General features: G+C 44.5%; 1 protein-coding gene across 1 annotated transcript in view; it reads left to right on the top strand.

Annotated features, from left to right (window-relative positions):
* Positions 1–21,614, top strand: part of EYA2 (EYA transcriptional coactivator and phosphatase 2) — a 263,039-nt gene that overhangs the window by 200,651 nt on the left and 40,774 nt on the right. Inside the window, exon 10 of the mRNA XM_040248198.1 lies at positions 20,474–20,563. Within this exon, the coding sequence (XP_040104132.1) occupies positions 20,474–20,563 (90 nt within the window). The remainder of the gene's footprint in view (positions 1–20,473; positions 20,564–21,614) is intronic.

Raw genomic sequence — 21,614 nt, 5'->3', positions numbered from 1 at the left:
CGATGGGGCCTAATTCAGAGGAGAAATATGCAGTGTAAGAATCTCTTTGGAAATGTCCATCAACAGTTGAATGGATAAACACATCCTTGGATAGTCATACAATGGAATATTTTCAGCCATAAAAAGGAATGGAGAACTTAATACGCACTCGATGTGGACAGACCCCAAAAACATTATGCTAAAGGGAAAGAAGCCAGGCACAAAAGGTCATATGCTGTATGTTTCCATTTATATGAACTATCCGGAGTAGGTAAGTCCCTAGAGGCAGAATACAGATTGGTTGTTACCAGGGACCGGAGGGGAGGACGGATGGAGAGCAGCTTCTTCATGGGTGTGGGGTTTCCTTTGGGGGTGATGAAAATATTTTGGAACTAAATAGAAGTTTGCTCATCTGTAAAATTGGAATAACAGTTCCTGCCCCACTGACCTCAAAAGACCAGTCCCGGAATCATCTGATGTTTCCCTAAAAGCACTGTGGGTGCCGTTAAAGGAATGCAAAACTGCCTGAGCTGGTAAAAGATGAACATTTCTTTTTTAAACTTGAAAACTGAAGGTTTGTGGTTTTTTTTTTTAAATACTCTTATCTGGTTTTGGTGTCCAGGTGATAATGGCCTCAAAAAAAAAAAAATGAGTTGGGAAATATTGCCACCTCTTCTATTTTCTGGAAGAGCTCATGGTGAATTGGTGCTATTCTTCTTGAAATGCTTGGTAGAATTCTCCAGTGAAACCATCTGGACCTGGAGATTTCGTTTTTCAGGAGGTTTTTAACTTTGATTTCAGTGTCTTGAATAGTTACAGCTATTTCACCCTGAGTGAGTTTTGGTAGTTTGTGGGTTTTGAGGAATTTGTCCGTTTAATTCATTGTTGAATTTAAGTGTCTGGAGTTAAAAAAAAAAAAAAGTATACTTTTACAGTGACTTTCAGTTTCTAGCATATTATAACCCATACCCAGAAGCCTTCAATTACAGGGATAAAAAATGTAAATCTCTCCCTGCATGCGTGGCAGTGGGCTATAAGTCATCTCCTTGGTCCTTAAGATAAACCTACAAGGTATATGTGATCCTCATTCTATCCAGGACACACCTGGATTTTCAACTACCAATTTCTTAAGTGGCAGAGAAAGGATCAGACCCCAAACTCCAAAGGCCATTGGAAGCCCCTCTGCCACTGAGCAGAGCACAGCCCATCAGAAGACCCCCAAGTTCCATCCACAGCTTTCAGACCTTCAGTCCAACTCCAGGTCATTCCAATGCCTGATTTCCCCCGGGGGGCGAGAGGAGAGCTGCGGGCTACACCTGACTCTCAAACATATTTTGGGGTTACATTGTTTAAGTCAGCTGCCACCATTCAAACTGGAGAGATTTTTCTAAAGCTTTATTTTATTGAAGTGTAGTTGATCTGCAATGTTGTATTAGTTCCTCTATACAACAAAGTGATTCAGTTTTACATATATCTATATTCTTTTCCATTATGGTTCATTACAGGATATTGAACGCAGTTCCCTGTGCTATGCAGTAGGACCTTGTTGTTCATACATAAGAGCTTGCCTCTGCTAATCCAGAACTCCTACTCTGTCCCTCCCCCAACCTTCCACTCGCCCTTGGCAACTACAAGTCTGTCCTCTGTACCTGTGAGTCAGTTTCTGTTTCATAGATAGATTCATTTACGTCATATTTCAGGTGTCACATAGTAAAAGCGATACCATATGGCATTTGTCTTTCTCTGTCTGACTTCACTGAGTATGATCATTTCTGGGTCCATCCATGTTGCTGCAAATGGCATTATTTTGTTCTTTTTATGGCTGTTCCATTGCATGGGTGTACCATATCTTCTTTATCCACTCATCTGTCGATGGAAATTTGGTTGTTGCCATGTCTTGGCTATTGTAAAGAGTGCTGCTATGAGCACAGGACTGCATGTATCTTTTTGAATTATAGTTTTTCTGGATATATACCCAGGAGTGGGATTGCTGGATCATATGGTAACTCTATTTTCAGTTTTTTGAAGAACCTCCTTGCTGTTTTCCACAGTGGCTGCACCCATTTACATTCCCACCAGCAGTATTGGAGGGCTCCCTTTTCTCCATACCCTCTCCAGCATTTGTTCTTCTTAGACTTTTTAACGATGGCCATTCTACATGGTGTGAGGTGGTACTTCATTATACTTTTGACTTGCAGTTATCTGATTATTAATGATAATGAGCATCTTTTTATGTGCCTATTGGCCGTCAGTATATTTTCTTTGGAGAAATGTCTGGTTAGATCTTCCACCCAGTCTCTGATTGGGTTGTTTGTCTTTTTGTTATCAAGTTGGATGAGCTGTTTGTCAGTCACATCACTTACAAATATTTTCTCCCAGTTCATGGGTTGTCTTTTCATTTTGTTTATGGTTTCCTTTGCTGTGCAAAAACTTACAAGGTCCCATCAGATGATGAGTTTTCTTTCTTTATTTGGCTGCACCTGGTCTTAGTTGTGGCACCTGAGAGCTTCGATCTTCATTGTGGCCTACAGGGTCTTTTAGCTGTGGCACGTGGGATCTTTAGCTGAGGCCTGCAAACTCTTAGCTGCAGCTTGTGAAATCTTGTTCCCTGACCCGGGATCAAACTTGTGTCCCCTGCATTGGGAGCGTGGGGTCTTAGCCACTGGACCACAAAGAAAGTCCCAAATGGGGAGATTTTAGATAAACAGCAAGGATATATTGTATAGCACAGAGAATTATAGCCGTTATCATGTAATAATCTTTAATGGAGAATAATCTGTAAAAATACTGAATCTATGTACTATGCTATACACCTGAAACTAATATATTATCAATTAACTAGACTTTAAATGAATAATTTTTAAACTGTGAGATTTTACACAGAAATTGAGGCTCTGGGTTCTCTTAAAAAATCAGAAGATCTGGTCATGCTGCATCCACACTCCCAAAGGTCACCACTTGGCTGGAGCTGCATAGCAACTGGTTCCTTTCAGTGGGGTAGGTGGCTTCCAGTTGGCCACAATCCCCACCACTCCCTGTTGCCTCCCTAACACTAAGGCCACGTGTCAGCTGTCATTCCTATCTCGCTTGCACTATTGTCTTTCTCCAAGAAGAGTTAAGGGGAAAGTTAAATATTCCTTGTACCAACAGGTGGAAATTGACAGACCAGCAAGGCACCATGCTTCACTCCGTGAAGTGAGCCACTTAGTCTCTGTAAGTCTTGTCGGCTTGTTCTCATTCACAGGCTAAAAGTCCAGACCCTCTGGGCTGGCTTGCAGACCTTCCGTGATCTTGACCTTCCTTCCATTATGTCCTGCCTCATCCCTCAGACTCTCGTCTTTCTGTTTTCAGCTACAGCCTTGCGGTTGCACCAACAGACTCCCCCACCTTTATCCATGCTGTTCCCTTTGCCAGGAATGCTTTTCTCACTTGCCATTCATTTGCCCAGCTAATGCTCACTCAGCATTCAGGTCTTATGTTAGACATCTCTGCCTCCAGGAAGCTCTCCTTGACTACACTGAGTTAGGTGTCCTTCCGATGTGTTCCCTTAGCACCCTCTTCTATTTGTCTCTAATTATTTTATCACCTACTGATTCGTGTCTTTCCCTCACTGGACTTCAGAGCTCAAATGCAGGGACCATGGTCATGTCTTAGTCCCTTCCACATCTCTGCTTTCTAGCACAGCACAGTCTATGTGCCCCGTAATTAGTGGTCAGATTAATTTTCTCTCCATTATAACTCAGCACAAGCTGCTTTAAACAGAAAAGTGAATTTATTGGCATTTATAACCAAAAAGTTCAGGGGCATGGCTGAATCCAAAGGTTCAAACGGCATCAAGGGAAGTGAGCCTCTTTGCATCCCTTGGCTCTGTTCTCTTCAGGTTGGCTTTGTTCTTTTCATGTGTGATGGCAGAAATGCCCCCAAGCAACACAGGACTTCCAGCCTGATAACTGTTGTAAAAAGAGAGTAACTCTTTCCCAGGAGTTCCAACCAAGCGCCAGATGAAGCTCTCCTTGGCCTGGCCAGAGCCAGTCACTCAAAGGTGGACGTAAGTTGAGACAGCCCCCTTGGAACTACACAGATGGGGAGTGATAGAATCCCCCCCGCACAAACACTCAGGATACTGTTACCAGAAGGTAATGGCATGGATGCCGGGAAGACAAGAATAGCAGCCCTTAGCTTCCATGTGTATGTTTTAAGCCACATGAGAGCCAAGAACATGTTGGTCTTACCCAGCTCATAGTAGGCGCTCAGTGAGCGCTTGAAGATAAATCCAGCCCGGTTACCCGGGGCCCTGCCCTTAGATGCGGCTCTGAAGGGTCTGGCCCATTACCTCCATGCCCTCATCTCCCAGGACTCCTCCCCTCCCTCTCTCTCTCTACTCCAGCCACACTGGTACTCAGGCCTGCCAGACACACGCTGACCTCAGGGCCTTGGAACACTTGCTTCCTTCCGTCTGAACCATTCCTCCTCCCACATGGCTTCCTCCCTCTCCTCCTGAAGATGTGCTCAGATGCACAGATTCACACGAGGACCTCCCTGACCATCCTATGAGATGCAGCGCCTCCCACACAGCCCACACAGCACAAATCCTTTGCTGTATTTTTTTCCATAGTCTTTATCACCCCACGTATAGAATGCACTTTGCCCAGTTCTCGGAAGCACACTTTCATGGTGGTCTGTAATAAATATAACCATAAGTAATAATGAGTGAATGAATGTCTTTTAAAGAGCTGCATCTTTATTTATTTATCTATCATATATTTATTTGGCTGTGCTGGGTCTTAGTTGTGGCACATAGGATCTTTAGCTGTAGTATGTGGAATCTAGTTCCCTGACCAGGGATCGAACCCTAGCCCCCTGAATTGGGAGCTCCGAGTCTTAGCCAATGGACCACCAGGGAAGTCCCAGTAACTGCATCTTTAGAAGCATGTTGCTGGTTGTGTAAGAATATCCTCTCTCTGGAATGTATCACTACCACTACAAATAATAGTAAAAACAATAATAAAAATAATAATGAAAAGCAGAAGACTCAAGAGCGTTGATGAGGACATGTCCATTGCTGGATAGAAACAGGAGCCACTTTGCTGGGTGTCAGGCCCTGGTCTAAGCACTTGGTGTGAACTTCCAGAAATGCACTGGTCTCAAATGCCCCTCGGTCATGAACGGTGACTCGAGTTAGGGTGGTCATCTCATCTGGGTCATCTGGAACTTTCCCAGTTTTCACGCTCAAGGTGCCAAGTCCCAGGAACCTCCTCAGTTAGGCACATCCGGACAGTCGGTCCCCCTAATCCATGTTCACAGCTTCATTTATCTATTTAATTTTTTGCCTTTAAATTTACATCCTAGGGAAATTCTTTTAAAGCTGCCAGACACCTCTAGCTGAAAGAACATTTTTCAAAGGATAAAAAAAAAAAAAATCTTAAGAGGCTGAGTAGTTGCGTAAAACTTCAAAAGAAGAACCAGTTTAGACATCTTTGTTTGTTCTCTTCAGTTTGACTATGATTTTATCATTTGTAGTCAGTTTGATTCTTTTGTGATTCAATGATGACGGAGATTTATCCTTCTGGTTTTTTTTGTAAAAGTTCTTGTGAGTACAAATAGACCCATTTGCTGAGCTAAGAAGGTCTTTTCTATTTTCTGTGTTCTCCTATGAAACTGCCAAAGAAGCCAAGTTGTTGTTGTTGTTGTTGTTTAGCTTTACTATTTAAACATGTGAATCAACCTTTTTTTTTTTTTTTTTACCACCATCATTTTCTTGTCTTCCTCTTTCAAACAAGCTGATCTGTTTTCCAGGAGTTTCCAAGTAATTAAACCCAATTAAAACCATTAAATTCTTTCTTTTAATGACAAGTTTATTATTAAAAGCTAACCACAAGGAGGAGATTTTAACTGGCAAAGCCCTCCATTGTGTGTTAATCCGTCCCTAACCTCTGGCTGACACTTCCAAGAGATAAACCCCACAGAATAGCAGAAGCTGGTTTAATGAATAGCTTTAATTAATACTTTTCTTCCTTGTGGCAGAGTAATTATTTGTTCAGCTTGTAAACAGCTACTTGGCAGTGTTTTTTTTAAAGGCCCAGTTGGCTTGTATGGCGTGATGGCTCTGATTGATTTCGTCTGTTTGTGTGCTTGGTTTTCTTTTATCTTTAAAAGGGAGAGGTCTGTGTTCCAGAATCGGTGCAGAACCATGTTGACCCCAAGTTGGGGGCATCAGGGTAATCTACACAAGAGAAAAGCCAGGTGAACACACGTGGCAGGCCGCCTGAATTTGTGAACGGTCCCCAAAGTGGGAAAGGCTGCCCTTTGCAGAAGTCTGCAAGCCCAGACAAAGTGCCCGCCAAGACACAAGTCTGGCTTGTGGCGGTCTGGGTGCTGGGATGAGAAGGAAAAGGCCAAGGTCACAAAACGCCAAACCAAGCTTCTTCTCCAGGCCTCCCCTGATCGCCCCTTCAGGTGGCGCCCGAGAAAGGGACAGCCCAGTGCAAGCGCTGGGTGTGGCCAGTGAGGCCCCAGAGAAGTTAACTCTGGGAATAAGGATGACAGACCCTCTGTGCTTGCTCCCAACTCAACATCCACTAAAGAGCTTTACGTACATCAGCTCATTTACTCTCGTCACTTTAGGAGTAGGTGCCCTGGTTACCCACATGTGCAGGCCAGGAGATGGGCACAGCGACTTCTAGCAGTCACTCACCTCCTAGTAAGAAGGACAGAGCCCGAGTCTGCAGACAGGGGCCTGGCTGCAGTGGTGATGCCGAACATCTGGGCCGTGTGGCCTTTTCAAACAGGAGAAGGGCACCTTACACTCAGCTGGTTGGGAGATCGAAAAATTTTTTTAACTTGTCACTTATTTAGAAAGCTAGTTTCATTGATAAGGTTGTCCACTCTAGAATTACAGAGTTAATTGAGTAAGAGCCAAGCCTTTCATTAATTTTAAAGGAATTAGAGCAGCGGTTCCCCACTTGAGGGTACTTTGGCCTCCCGGGTGCTTGGCTGGAGACATTTTTGGTTGTTACAACGGGATGAGGGGGATACTCCTGGCACCTAGTGGGTAGAGGCCAGCGATGTCCCTGAACAGCCTACCGTGGACAGTACAGCCCCAGCAAAGAATGATCTGGCTCCAGGGGTCAACAGTGCCAAGACTGAACAACCGTGATTTATCAAGAGCTCCAGTTTTTCACTCCAGAGACATTCTGTAAACACACAAAAGCAGTGGTCACGTACCCACCTATCAGTCTCCTAAAGAACTAGCCCAAACTTCTTCTTTTAAAGTAATTAAGAGTTCCCTGGTGGTCTAGTGGTTAGGATACGGCACTTTCACTGCCATGGCCTGAGTTCAGTGCCTGATTGAAGAACTGAGATCCTACAAGACAGGGGTCCCCCACCTCCAGCATCTAATGCCTGATGATCTGAGGCGGAACTGATGTAATAATAATAGAAAAAAAATGCACAATAAATGTAATGTGCTTGAATCATCCTGAAACCATCCCCCCACCACTCCAGTCCATGAAAAAATTGTCTTCCACAAAACAGTCCCTGGTGCCCAAAAGGTTGGGGACTACTGCCGCAAGACACGAAGTGTGGCCCAAAAAAATAAGAATAAAGTAATTGACTAAGGAAGTCTCTTAGTGAATTTGACTGTTAACCATGCCGATAGCTTTCAGAAACACATCTAAGGAGCTGAGTTCTCACAGGAGCTTGCTAATTAACAACTAATTAGTAAGATCACATCCCGAACTCACAAACATCAACCTCTGCTGGTTATACACGTTTCCTTAAGAAAATGCCTTGTGAGGAGCTTGAAGTAGGGTTAACTAATTCCATCACCTAAGAAGCTTCAGGGTGAGAGAAGAGTTTGGAAATCTCCGGATGCCTCTTTAGACTTGCCTCCCGCTGGGAGCACTCAGAGATGCCTTTGGAGTGGGAAGTCCAGGAAGGCTTGCACCTGGGGCTGGGTCCACTTAGAGACCAGAAGTGGTTTAACCTGTAGGATGTCAGCATAGGAGCATCTTGGAGGAAAGACCGTGAGCTGCCCCCTCTTCATGCTGAAGGACTGACTGGCGTTTCACGCGAGACCCCCGTGATGAGGGTGAAAGAGACTGCCCCTGGAAGCTGCCGTCCTTTGATCCCGTGCGAACACGATAATGTGCATACAAGAGTTATGTTCTTCATTGTTTGGTTGTTTTTTTTCTGAAAATTACTTTTGGAAGCATTGCATTTGGTAACATTCATGGATCTAGAGAGGCCTTGAATTGGTTACCAGGATGGGCCTTCCCCCGGCTCATCTCTCTTTGACACATACAATGACATCCTAAAAAGTTATGGGCTGCTCATAAATCAGGAGTTGGGGCGGAAGGCTGGGGAGCCAAGTGAGGATTCAGAGTCCTTCAGGGCCAGCTCAAGTGATGTGACTTCCAATCTCAGCCAAGGCGTCTGGTTCCGGAAGAGCCATTCCTGGCTTGGGGAGTGGGGAGGAGGGGACAGCTAAGAAGTGAGGGATTTACTGGGTAACTTTGCTTTTCTACATCATGTCTGGGAAATGAGAGGCACAAATGCTCAGGGGCAATGAAGGGAGATCCTTCCCTGGCCCGTGGTCTCTCCTTTTATCCACTCTGAAGCCCAGCGGTTATTAAAAAGGAAAGCTAGCCTGAGGCCTGAAGAAAGAATCAGGCTGATTGTTGCATGGCAACCACCTGTCATTTCTCTTAACTTTGGAAGTGTAATTTAATTAAATGGGTCCCTTGTTCATTAATGGAGAAGGAAATTGCAACCCACTCCAGTATTCTTGCCTGGAAAATTCCTTGGACTGAGGCGGCTGGTAGGTTACCAGGTAGCCAGGGTCCATGGGGTCGCTAAGAGTTGGACACGACTGAGCGACTTCACTTCACTTGTTCATTAAAAATAATCTGACTGTAGCTTCTTTTTCTTAATAAAGCACTTGTTAGTAGTTCCTGTAAAGACATACTCCATGAGTAAAATGGATAAGATTTTGGTTTCTTTGGTAATCCTGTTACCAAAAGAGTGTGGGGTCCGGCTGCTCGCCACTCCAGAGCCAATAAACAGGCCACGTTGATGGAAAGGAAAGTTAGCTTTATTTCAGATACTGGCAGCTCAGAGGGAGGGTGGCGGACGTCTGTCCAAAGGCCAACTCCCCACCACCACCACTGGCAACCAGTGGGCAAGAGCTTTTACAGAAGTCGGGCGGTGGGGGAACTACACGCAGAAGCGGCACAGTCATCTCTGACAGTCGTCTTCAGACGGGTCATCGGTGGTCTGACCAGTATCATCTTGATTGTTTTAGGTCCAGTTAATCATCAATTCCAGGGTCCATTTGTTGCCATTGCTTTGCAGCCAGTTTTCAGAATCGTGGCAGCTCATGTCCTGGGTACAGTCTGGTCATTGTGTAGCTAACTTCTCCACCTGCTGTTTCAGTCTATAAGACAGCTCACAGGATTTGGCTCAGAATACTATCTACAGCCCTTGAGAAAGAACTAAAGGTCCTCGACTCTGCTTAATGACCACATTATTATTATTATTCAGTTTCCTTTGCCTGTTCTCCTGTTTGCACATTTCCCACTTCTTGGATTCAACTTATTCTTTAAAGTTTTCCGCAGACAAAAGACAGGCAGAGGCATGATGGTGGGCGGAGGGAGGCAGAAGGCGCAAGGAACGTAGGGTTCTGCTCCGCTTCAGTCCTGGGTTTGAATCCCAGCTCTGTCGCTTTGAATCTCATTTAATCTGTTAACTAGGGAAAAGATATTTTGAGGAAGAAGTGTGTTAATATACAAAAGACTTACACACACTTAAATATTGATTTTTAAAAATACTTAACTGAGCATCTGCCTTGCACCCAGTCCAGGTTCCAGTTACATAGCAATAGCTCTCCTAGAGCTTGCATTCTGCTTGAGAGAGAAGCATCAAAAATCATAAGGTCTTTCCAGATAATGATAAATGCTGTTAAAAACTGTAACAGTGTGATGAGATGTCGCATGAGTGGAGGGTCAGCACCCAGGTTACTTTAGGCGGGATGATCAGAGAAGGTCTTTCTGGTATTGAAAGTGGGAACTGAATGTTACGAAGGGGCCGGCCATGAAAGCATCTGGGGAAAGGAAATTCCAGGCAGTGAGTACAGCAAGTGCAAAGGCCCTGAGGCAGTATCGAGTTGGCAAGCTCACAGAGCAGGCCAGTGGGTTAGAGTGGCAAAGTGAAGGATGCTGGCATTGTTCAGAGGGCCAGAGGATGCTGATGGGTTTTAAAAGAGGAGGGACAGTTCTGGGTTTTGTTTTAAAAGGACCGATCTTGCTGCTGGGTGGACAACAGCTTTGGAGGTGAGTGGAAGCTAGCTAGCTGTATATAGCCCAGCATACAAATGTGCTTGCTTTCAGCCTCCCTTACCATCTCCCTCTCTCAGTGATGATCTAAAGGCCCCTTGGGAATAAAGTAAAGACATGAGTTATAGGCTAGGCTCAGATAATTAGAAACAGGTTTTTTATAACAAGAGTGTCCAGCAATGAGATGGGAAAGTTATGTGGGATGTGTGACAATTTTTCATTACAAATGACTGTCCTGTGTCCCTGGCACCCTCTAATGTGTATTTTCCAACATCACCAAGCAGTTAGTTCAATTCTGACTCCGTCTTCCTGAAGACAGCAACACAGGTTAATCCCACTCACTAAGGGCTCAGTCCACAAGACTGCCCCCAGTTGCAAACCTACATTGTTCCCTGTGCTTCTGACCAACTGGCTATAAATTAGAGGTTCCCATGACCCCCTCCTTGGGTTCAACTAATTTGCTGGCACTCACAGGACTGAAAGAAACACTTACATACAGGGACTAGTTAATTACAAAGTATATTATGAAGGATACGGATGAACAGCCATGTAGAAAAGTACATAAGGAGGGTCCAGAAGGGTCCCCAGCACAGGAGCACTCACATGCAACTGGGGTGTGCCACCTTCCCAACATGTTGATACGTTCATCACCCCAGGGAAAGTTGCTCAGTCATGTCCGACTCTTTGTGACCCCATGGACTGTAGCCCACCAGGCTCCTCTGTCGGTGGGATTTTCCAGGCAAGAATACCGGAGTGGGCTGCTATTTCCTTCTCTCAGTATTATATTAGTTTCAGGTATGAAACATAATGATTCTATATTTTTATAGATTTCATACCATAAAAAGTTATTATAGTATGATTGACTGTATTCTCTGAGCTGTCCATTACATCCCCGTGACTTACGTGTTTTACAACTGGTAGTTTGCACTTCTCAATCCTCTTCACCTATTCTGCCCACCCCTGTCTCCTCAGGCAACCACTTGTTTGTTCTCTGTATCTATGAGTCTGTTTTCATTTCATGTTTGTTTGTTTTGGTGTTTTGATCCCACATATAAGTGAAAACAAACAGTATTTGTCTTTCTCAGTCCAGCTTATTTCACTGAGCAAAATATCCTCCAGGTCCCTCCATGTCGTCAAAATAGCAAGATTTCCTTCTTTTTCACGGCTGGGTAACATTCCATTGTATATACACACCATCGTCTTTATCCACTCAACTGCTGATGGGCAGTTAGGCTGCTTCCATACCTCGGCTATTAGAAATTCCAAGGGCTTTAGGAGTTCTGTGCCAGAAACAGGGGCAAAACCCAAATATATATTTCTTACTATAAATCACAATACCACCCTCCCCAAATGCTACTTCCCCCCAGTTATGACAAGGAGGAGTGTTGCCCAAACTTGCAAACTGCTCTCTAGGGGGAGATGCCACCTTTGCTGAGAACCACTGCCTTAAAACAGGCTTCTCTGGTGGCTCAGCAGTAAAGAATCGGACCTGCAGTGCAGGAGCTACAGGAGACACGGGTTCGATCCCAGGGTCAGCAAGATCCTCTGGAGGAGGAAATAGCAGCCTACTCCTGTATTCTTGCCTGAAAAGTCCCATAGACAGAGGAGCCTTGTGGGCTACAGTCCACGGGGTCACAAAGAGTCGGACATAGCTTAGTGACTAAACAACAACTGCCTTAAAGCATGATATAGGAGATCACATACCCAAAGAGCAGCATTTTGTCATTTTTTTTTCATCACATGCTGTGTGGTAGGCTACTGGGCCCCCAAAAGGTGTTCAGGTCCCAGTCTCCAGAATCTGTGAATGTTACCTTGTATGGCAAAAGAGACTTAAATAGGTGTGATTCGTGTAATCACAGAGTCCTCAGAAGAGGGAGGCAGGAGGTGAGAGTCGATAGCAGGAACTGGCTGCAGCCAAGGAGCCGATGCCAAGGAATGCACTGGCCTCTGGAAGCTGAAAAAGGCAAGGAAACTGATTCACCTTTGAAAGCTCCCGAAGGAACACCTTGACTTAATTTTTTTATTTGTGTTATTTATTTCTGGCCGCACTGGGTCTTCGGTGCTGCACGGGCTCTTCTCTAATCGCAGAGAGCGGGGGCTACTCTCTGGCTGTGGCGCACGGGTTTCATTGTCGCAGAGCACAGGCTCTAAGCTTCAGTAGTGGCAGCACAGGGCTCAGCAGTTGTGGCACACAGGCTTAGCTGCTCCATGCCACGTGAAATCTTCCCAGACGAGGGATCGAACCCCTGTCCACTGCTTTGGCAGGCAGATTCCTATCCACTGTGCCCCCAGGGAAGTCTGAAACACCTTGATTTTAGATTTCTAATGTCTAGAACTCTGTAAGAGGATACACTTGTGTTGTTTCAAGCCACTGAATTTGTGGTAATCTGTTACAGCATCCACAAGAAACTAACATACATGCTCATTTTCATGCTTAACTTTCTGTGATGGTAAGTGGAACAGGTTTGCCATCTGCGGTCATGAGGACAAGTTTCCTTCTGAACTGAATGTTTGTTTTAAAAAAAATGTGCAGGAAGGGTAGCTCAATTAAAGGAAAATCCTAAGTTAACACAGCTGCTCTGCAGTGTGTGAAACTTGCAAAGGTGTTACAAGAATGGCTGTGATTTAGCAAATACCAGGTGAAACTACTGCACGGGAATTTCTAAGTGGGAAAAGCTTTCTGATGGAAGGTTTTGTACTCTGATGCCTTTTTGCTAATTTGCCTGTGCTAATAATACCTAAGCACCAGGAGGAAATCATATCACTCTCATTATCCTACAGGAGCCCTAGAAAGGAGTCACTTGCTTATATTCAGGTGAGGAAACTGAGACCCAGGGAGGGTGAACATCTCATCCAAGGTCATGTCCCTGGGGAATGGCAGTCCTGGGATTTGAAGCCAGGTCCTGCTGACTCCGAAGTTAACGTTCTCAGTCGCTTTGCTTCAGGGAGCTTCTTGCCTGTGGCCACTTTCATGCACACCTGGTGAATGGTGGAGGCGATCTGCGGTGCCCACTTGCTCCATTAGGCGATGCTTGTATAAAAAAGAGACTGTGGCCCTAAGACCAGAAAATAAAACAGACCCTTCCGTTCACTTGACTTCACAACACTTTAGGGGTGAGGGAGTAAGAGGTGCCATCAAAAGAGAAGACCGTCTTCTGAAGTGCTGCCTGGAAAGCTCAGTTATTCCTGAGATGTGCAGAAGCACTTGAACTTGCCTATGGTCATTGCCACTCTGACTGAAATATACCTGTTCGGGTGCAGACACAGGGAGGCTGTGAGCAGACTCAAGAATCTTTCAATTGCATGCAACAGAAACAGCATACATTAGTTTAAGACAAAATGGAAAATGTATTCGTGTAACCAGAATATCCAGAAGTAGATTTTGGAAACAGTGGGATCTGATCCCCCAATATTTTCGTATGAATTTGCATATGATGATGTACTCTGATGTTCTGCCGTCTATTCTGCTGCCACTGCTGCTGCTAAGTCGCTTCAGTCGTGTCCAACTCTGTGTGACCCCATAGACGGCAGCCCACCAGGTTCCTCCGTCCCTGGGATTCGCCAGGCAAGAACACTGGAGTGTCATCTATTCTAGAGATCGGTAAATTTTTCCCTGGTGGCATAATAAATATTTTAGGCTTTAGGCTAGGCTCTGCAGGAGCGATCAACTCTGCCACTATAGCCCGAAAGCAGCCACAAACAGTGAGTGAACAAGTGGGCATGGCTGCGTTCCAGTAAAACTTTATAAAAACTGACAGCTGTAGTTTACTAACCCCTAGATTCTCTTTTATTTCTTTCATTCTTTTTCTTTTTTAAGCTGGTCATTTTTAAAGTAAATGTTCATTAAAAGGATGACAACCTACTCTTTGAAAAACTCATTTAATCTTTGTATTAATAACAATTTTATGAGTTGATTAACCCCATTTTACAGATGAAAAACTGAGGCACACAGAGGTTAAGTAACTTGTACAAAGTCATCTAGTGGTAAGAGGTGGAACTAGCCTTGAACATAATAAGCAGTCTGGCTCAGAACCCACACTCTTAACCTACTACAAAACACTCAGTAATGACTGGCTATTATTATCATCCAGCCAGCTGTGGAAAAAAAAAAAAAAAGACCACAGTCTTGGGGTGTGCCTTTCTTTTCTTCAAAGCGTTGTGATGCTGAATAGTGTGGCTCTCACCTCTTTAAATTATAAACGGAATTAAATGATGAATTAAACCATCTACTACAAAAGCATTATGTGCTTAAAATAGAAAACTTGGAAAATTCAATAAAGGAAATTCTCTTTTGGAATAATAGAGCTGTGATTCGTTACATATGACTTTTTGGTTCAAAACTTGGACTCCTTCAGAAATGAAAATGGTTTCCTCCTAATCCACAGGGATTGGGCAGAAGACCTCTAAGAATACGGCTTAAATCGGAGAGCTTGGATATTTGGGAGTGATGAAGGCGCTTGACAGAAAACAATTGCTGTCATCTAAATTAACATCTAAATTAACCCAGAAGAATTTTTTGCATTCAGATTTTGAAACCTCCAGGAATCCACATGCCATTTTCCTCCTTCAAGTTTGTTTGATATTCGATTAATTTCATTTTAAGAAAAGACTTTCTGTTTTAAGGCTCTTACCCTCTCCGCCCGCATCCAGGAAATACAGCCATACATCACAAGATAACTTACTGATCCACAAGGCAGATCTTTGAGGGGCCCATATGGTGAACACCCCCACCATCTTCCTCTAATTAAGAGAACCTCACCAAGAATGCGTGATAATTAGGTTACAGCTGCACCCAGACCCACAGCATCTGCCTCGAGGGGGCTGTTCCAGGGCTTGGAACGTCCTCATCAGCCTCCTAAATGAAAGCGTGCATAGCCCACCTCGCTGTCATCAAAGCTGAACCCTGACAAATCTGTAGAACATGAGAGCACATTGAAAAAATCTGCAGTCTGATTTGTCCCTTCGTGGAGAAAGAGCCACCCACAGATTCTTGAGTCAAAGATGACATTCCATCCACCCAACCCCAATGGCCCCCAGCGCAGTCCTTTCCACAGACAAGTTACAAATCGAAGCCTGTTTTGGAAAAACTCCCTTTTCTCAGTTCTCCATTCTGGTTTAAATTGATTGTTTTTTAAGCACGATCTGTTTCTTGCTGTTACTTGCTTAAGAAATTAACCACTGATTTTTTTTTAATCCAAAGAGTATGTAATGATTAGGAAAATGGTTTTCATGTAAGATGGTATTTCCATAAAGCACATCTTTCCTAGAGTACCATCTGATTCGGGATATTCCTGCTGGGTTTACAGAAACATGAGGAAGCGGACTGGGATGTTTTGACAATAACCAGCGCTCGTAGAGTGCCTGGTATACCGGACCCTGGGCTAGGGGTTTACATGTGTGCTATTTCATTTAGTCCTTTTATTAGTTGGAAAAACATGGCGCAAAGACTCCATATTTTAGGCTTTCTTTGACTGGGAGGAGTGCTAGTTCAGGCAGGCTTCCTCCCTCTCCAAGCTACACGGGGTGAATTAAGCTAACAAACCAGGATGGTGTCTTTACAGAGCATGTCAGGGGTGCATTCAGGGGGCAGCATGAGATGAAACCCCTGTCTGTCACCCTGTCCTCACATTAATTAATGCTCAGCCTCCACCAATTTTTGTTTCTTCATTTCTCAGTCTTTACAACCCTGAAAAAAAATTTTCTACTTGGGTACTGTGGTCTGGCCCAGAGTAACACTGTGTATCACTTAACTACAGGGACAGTTGTGCATTTCTTGGGCCGTTCTAGACTTTTCCACCTCAGCAGAACTAGTTTTTATCAAGTATCTTGAGAAGAGGTTCCCGCTACACAGTTTAAAATCATCTAATAGGCAGCATGCAAGCAGATTTTAGAAAAAACTGAAATAAGAGAATGCTTAGGGAGTAGTTAGGTATTCTAAAAGTTCTCCTCAGAAACCTTTGGGTGTCTTGAAGTTTTTGTTTCAGTTTTTAATAATCCCAAAAATGTCTCTCTTCTCTTTAAAAAAAAATTGAGAATATTCTAGATAATGCTAAAGTTTACTTTGATCATTACTTCTAATTTCTCTCTCCCCTCCACTCTGCTTTCCAAAGGTAATTACTGTTCTGATTATGGATATATATCTTTGCAGATATTTACAGATACATAAGGGCCCATGGAAAATATGTAGTAACATTTTATGTCTCCAATAAATGGTAATAACATGCAGTATAGAACTCTCGGATACATACTTTCAGTCAATAATATTTTTTGATGTGTCCATGTTAACACCTGGAGATCTGGTTCATTTGTTTCCATTGAATTTAGTTTCCCATTGCATGAATATTCTACATTTTATTTCTCTAATCTCCTTTGGTGGACAGCTAAATAGTTTTCAGTCATTTGCAGTTTGCAAACAACTCTGTAATGAACATCTTTTTACACATCCCTTGTTCACACATATGGATTTTTCTCTAGAGTAGTATTTACTCTGGGCTTCCCTGGTGGCTCAGACGGTAAAGAACCCACCTGCAATAAGGGAGACCTGGGTTTGATCCCTGGGTTGGGAAGATCCCCTGGAGAAGGAAATGGCAACCCACACCCAAAAACTCTTGCCTGGCAAATCCCCATGGACAGAGCTACCTGGCGGGCTGGAGTCCATGGGGTCACAATGAGTCGGACACGGCTGAGTGACTAAGCGCGCAGCGTTTACTGGAGGGTAACGTTACTCGCGGAGGTTTCCGTTTTTTGGCGGCACTGGGCCTTCGCTGCTGCACGGGCTCTCTCCAGTTGCGGCGCTCGGGCTTCTCGCTGCGGTGGCGTCTCTTGTTGCCGAGCTCCGGCTCTGGGGCCCGCGGGCTCGGTGACCGTCACGCACAGGCTGTTGCCCTGTAGCGTATGGAGTCTTCCTGGACCAGGGATCAGACCCGTGTCCCCTGCTTTGCCAGGTGGATTCTTAACCATTGGACTACCAGGAAAGCCCCTCCTTTTTAGTTTTCTTTTAATGCAAGAAATATATGCATAGAGTTTAAAACTCATGTCTTCTCCAAAGGAAAGGATCATGAAACACAGCAAGCAGTCCCATTGATTTCCCCCCAATCCCACCCTGTTTTTTTGCCCAGAGGCAAAAACTCTCAACTCTTCTTGATTCTTTGGGTATTTACCTTCAAATTTCTAAGTAACCTGCTTCTTTACCCACTGCATGATTTTTTTCTGTTTTAGGCAGGATCTCTGGCTTCCCAAACTACAAAGTAAGACTTTAGCTCTCTCTTCTCACCCACCCTTGCCTCTCACACACACGTAGACTTTCTCTCCACACCCTCCCAATATCAGTAAGTCATCATTTCAGCTTTATTGATGTAGAAGACTCGGCTTCTTATAACTATGCAAACACTTGTCACGGGTAAGCCATTTTTGTCTACAGTAATTGCTTTTCCTGTTTTGTGTGCTGGCCTGAGAGTTGACATTTTTCTGAATAAACCCTTTCAGTGGATGAATCTAGATGGCTCCTTCTTATTGCTTCCCACTTAGTACATGGAGAGCTGGGCATAGGTGGTTAGGCGTACAAACAGCCTCACCAGGAAAGAATGTGTGCAGTCCTGCAGAGGTGAAATGGTTTGGGTTCGAGGAGTATGTGGAAAGACCCCCCAAACCTTTCCCCAGGTCACACAGTGATCCCTTACTTGGCTCCAAGGAGTTTGTTTTCCCCGTTACCTCTTCGTTTTTCATGGACCACTCTACCCTGCGACTTCCAGCCAGGGCCTGGCGTGCTAAGCTTTGGCTATGGAAGCCCTAATGAGGTGTTTCACCTAATGGCTGTGTTCCTGGGCTTGATCCTTCACAGTTGTGTGTGTGAAGCTGAGATCACCAGCTGCGAATTTCTGTTTTTTTAAGGGTCAAGACGGGTTTATGTCATTCATTATTTGTTTTTATAATAGAGGTAATACAGCCTCTTGGTGAAAAATTCAACTGGGAAAAGAGGTGTATGGAGGTCAAGGCCACCTTTCCTCCTCTCCCAATCCTGGCCCCTCCGAGGCCTCCTCTGAAGCTGAGCTGCCCTGAACCAGATTACCAGCTTCAGATCCCAGCACTCGCTAGCTGTGGCACCTTGAGCAGGTTGCTCTGTGAGCCTTAGTGTTCTCATCTCTGAAATGGGAAGATAATAAGTGCTCACTTCAGAGAGCATTATGGGGATTAAATGAGTTAATAAATACTTAGAGAGTGGCTCAGAGAAAGCACCTAACAGATATTAATGAGGACTATTACTAATTGAAATCAGGTGTGGAGTTTAAACTTTTCTCGTGCCTGGATCCCACCCGCAGCCATTCTGATTTTATTTATTTTTAAATGCTCCACACATCAACAGAGTGTGCAGCCAGGGTTGAGAGCCATTATGCACTATATTTCCCATGTGTATCAGTTGGAATCAGTGAGGTTATGCTGCAGTAACAAACATGCCCCGAATCTCACCTGCTTCTTATTTATGGTACATATCCGTTGTGGTCTGTTGTAGCTCTAACACTCATCATCTTTATTCTGGAACCCAAGCTGACCGAGTCACTTGTAGCTGGGACGTTTAGCCTTGTGAAGTGGGAAGAGAGCATGGCAACCCATACACTAGCTCTTAACGCTTCCAACCAGAAGTGGAAAAAAAAAAGAGGGGAAAGTGTTAGCCACTGAGTTGTGTCTGACTCTTTGAAATCCCATGGATTGGGATCTCACAAGGCTCCTCTGTCCATGGAATTCTCCAGGCAAGAATACTGGAGTGGTTATCCATTCCCTTCTCTAGGGGATCTTCCTGACCCAGGGATCGAACTTGGGTCTCCTGCACTGCAGGCAGATTCTGTACCGTCCCAACCACCAGAGAAGCTCCTTCCAACCAGAAGTGAAACATATCTTCTGCTGACATTTCATTGGCCAAAGCAAGTCACCGTTGAGCTCCACAGGGAACCTCTAAATCAGGGGTCAGCAGCCTTTCTCTTCAAAGGGCCAGATAGTCAGCACTTTAGGATCGGTAAGGATCTGTCACAGCTACTCACCTCAGCCTTCAAAGCCCAAAAGCAACCACATACCACACACTGTCCAGAAATGTAAAAACCACTCCACTTGTGAGCCATTCAGAACAGACAGCAGGCCAGATCTGACCTGCAGGCTGTAGTCTGCCAGCACCTGGTGTATCATCTTCCTACAGGGAGAAGCTTTTCAGGAAGGGACCCCAAATATGGATGAAGAGCAATGCAGTCTACACACTGTGTGTAGGAAAGAGAAGGAGAGAGAATGGGCCCTTTTATTGTACACTGTGTTTTACACAGTAATTGCACGCATGCTAAGTTGCTTCAGTCGTGTCTGACTCCTTGTGACCCTAAGGACCATAGCCCGCCAGGGTCCTCTGTCTGTGGGATTCTCCAGGCAAGAATACTGGTGTGGGCTGCCATGCCTGCCTCCAGGGAATCTTCCCAACCCAGGGACCCAACCTGCATCTTAGGTCTGCATTGGCAGGCGGGTTCTTTACCACTAGTGCCACCTGGGATGCCGTTTACACAGTGTACTGTGATACAACTTGCTCTTGTTCCTTAATACTGTGTTTCTGGATGATTCTTTCATGTCAGGCATGACTCCGTCTTTTTTAAGGCTGCCTAGTTTTCCCTGGTATGGATGTACTACAGTGGGTTTTGTTTGTGTTTTTATAGTTAATCCTCTCTTGTTAGATAACAGTGGTTTTTTTTTTAAACATCTGGAGTAGGAAGGCAGCGTCATAGACTGATCAGTATAAAGAGAGAATCAAGATCCCAAGTCTGCCAGTAGTTTACACATGGTTTACACTGCTTTCCCTGAAATGTCTTGTTTTCCAAGAGGTTCTCTCTTCCTCCAGCCCCTTGTGGTTCTTGCAACACTGAACACAAGTGCCATTCCAGAGGCATATTTGGTTGGGGGGTGGGATTTAAACACTGATGAGGATAAATAGAAATGATGAAAAGGTAGAAGTGAAATCCCAGAAGCTGTGCAACATTATCACCCTGAGCCCACCTGGACACACATTTTAGGCCGTGTGGGAGCCACAGAGATGAAGACAGACCACAATCGCCGTTCACAGGTGGGACCAGAGGAGGGGAGGCTGAGATGACACCAACTCCACTTAGACGCTTTTCTCCTCTTCTTCCTAACAGGACACCACGGCGTCCGTGCGCATCGGCCTCATGATGGAAGAAATGATCTTCAACCTCGCAGACACACATCTGTTCTTCAATGACCTGGAGGTTTGGAATTGTTTGATTACTTGTTTCATTCCATAGTTGCTTTATTTAATCACCTGCATCTGGTTTGGGGACGGAGACACTGCCTTTTCGTTTTCCCTTTTTTCTTTTTCATTTGGAGACTAGAAACTTTTGCTTGCAACCCCCAAGAAGGCATAGGACTGTGGCCAGCCACAGCTTATTGGAAACACACTTGACCGAATTCCCTCTGTGGTTAATGGGCTTTTCTCTCTGCTCTAGCAGTGATGTCCACTGGCAGTTTTACTAATCCAATCAAAGCTGTGTAGTTTCTTCCTCCTGAAATTTACTATTTAATAAAGTTTATTAAGGCAAATTAGTATGGATCCTCCTGGGTCAGGAATAATTAGCAGTGGGCCAGGATGGAAGCTTTTAAAAACAATTTACATTCCCCTGAAAACATGTTTTACAAAGAGAAAGGGGAGGGGGAGCATGCTGATTTAAAGTATCAGCTCCTGTGCCCTTAAGCAAGGAGCAAGAGAGATGGGAGAAGGGGGAGAGCAGCTTCAGAAATAAATTTAATTCATTTGTTTATATACTGCCTGTGTCCGAAAGATTGGGGAAGAATCTCAAATAGAAAACATATTTAAAATAGAGCTACTAAAGCAAACACAAAGGAACAGAAAGCCATGTAATGAGTAAGGTTGAAGCATTGTACAAAAATAAAAATCTGGCTTGGGTTAATGACAGCAGTTCAGAGTCTGTCTGTGAGCTTCCTGGTAGCGAAAGCAAGAAAGGAAATAAAATGCACTACCTTCCCCCAGTGAAAGAGCAAACAGCTTTCTCCAAGGTAAGGAAAGGTTGTCTGATAAGAGAATTAACATGGGAAATCTTCTAGATTTGTAAATTATATTCTCATTATTGGCTTCACTTCAGTTCAGTCGCTCAGTTGTGTCCGACTCTTTGCGACCGCATGAATCGCAGCACGCCAGGCCTCCCTGTCCATCACCAACTCCCGGAGTTCACTCAGATTCATGTCCATCGAGTCAGTGATGCCATCCAGCCATCTCATCCTCGGTCATCCCCTTCTCCTCCT

Source organism: Oryx dammah, unplaced genomic scaffold, assembly GCF_014754425.2.
Source record: "Oryx dammah isolate SB20612 unplaced genomic scaffold, SCBI_Odam_1.1 HiC_scaffold_10, whole genome shotgun sequence".
Taxonomy (NCBI): Eukaryota; Metazoa; Chordata; class Mammalia; order Artiodactyla; family Bovidae; genus Oryx; species Oryx dammah.
This window is presented reverse-complemented; position numbering and strand designations above follow the sequence as displayed.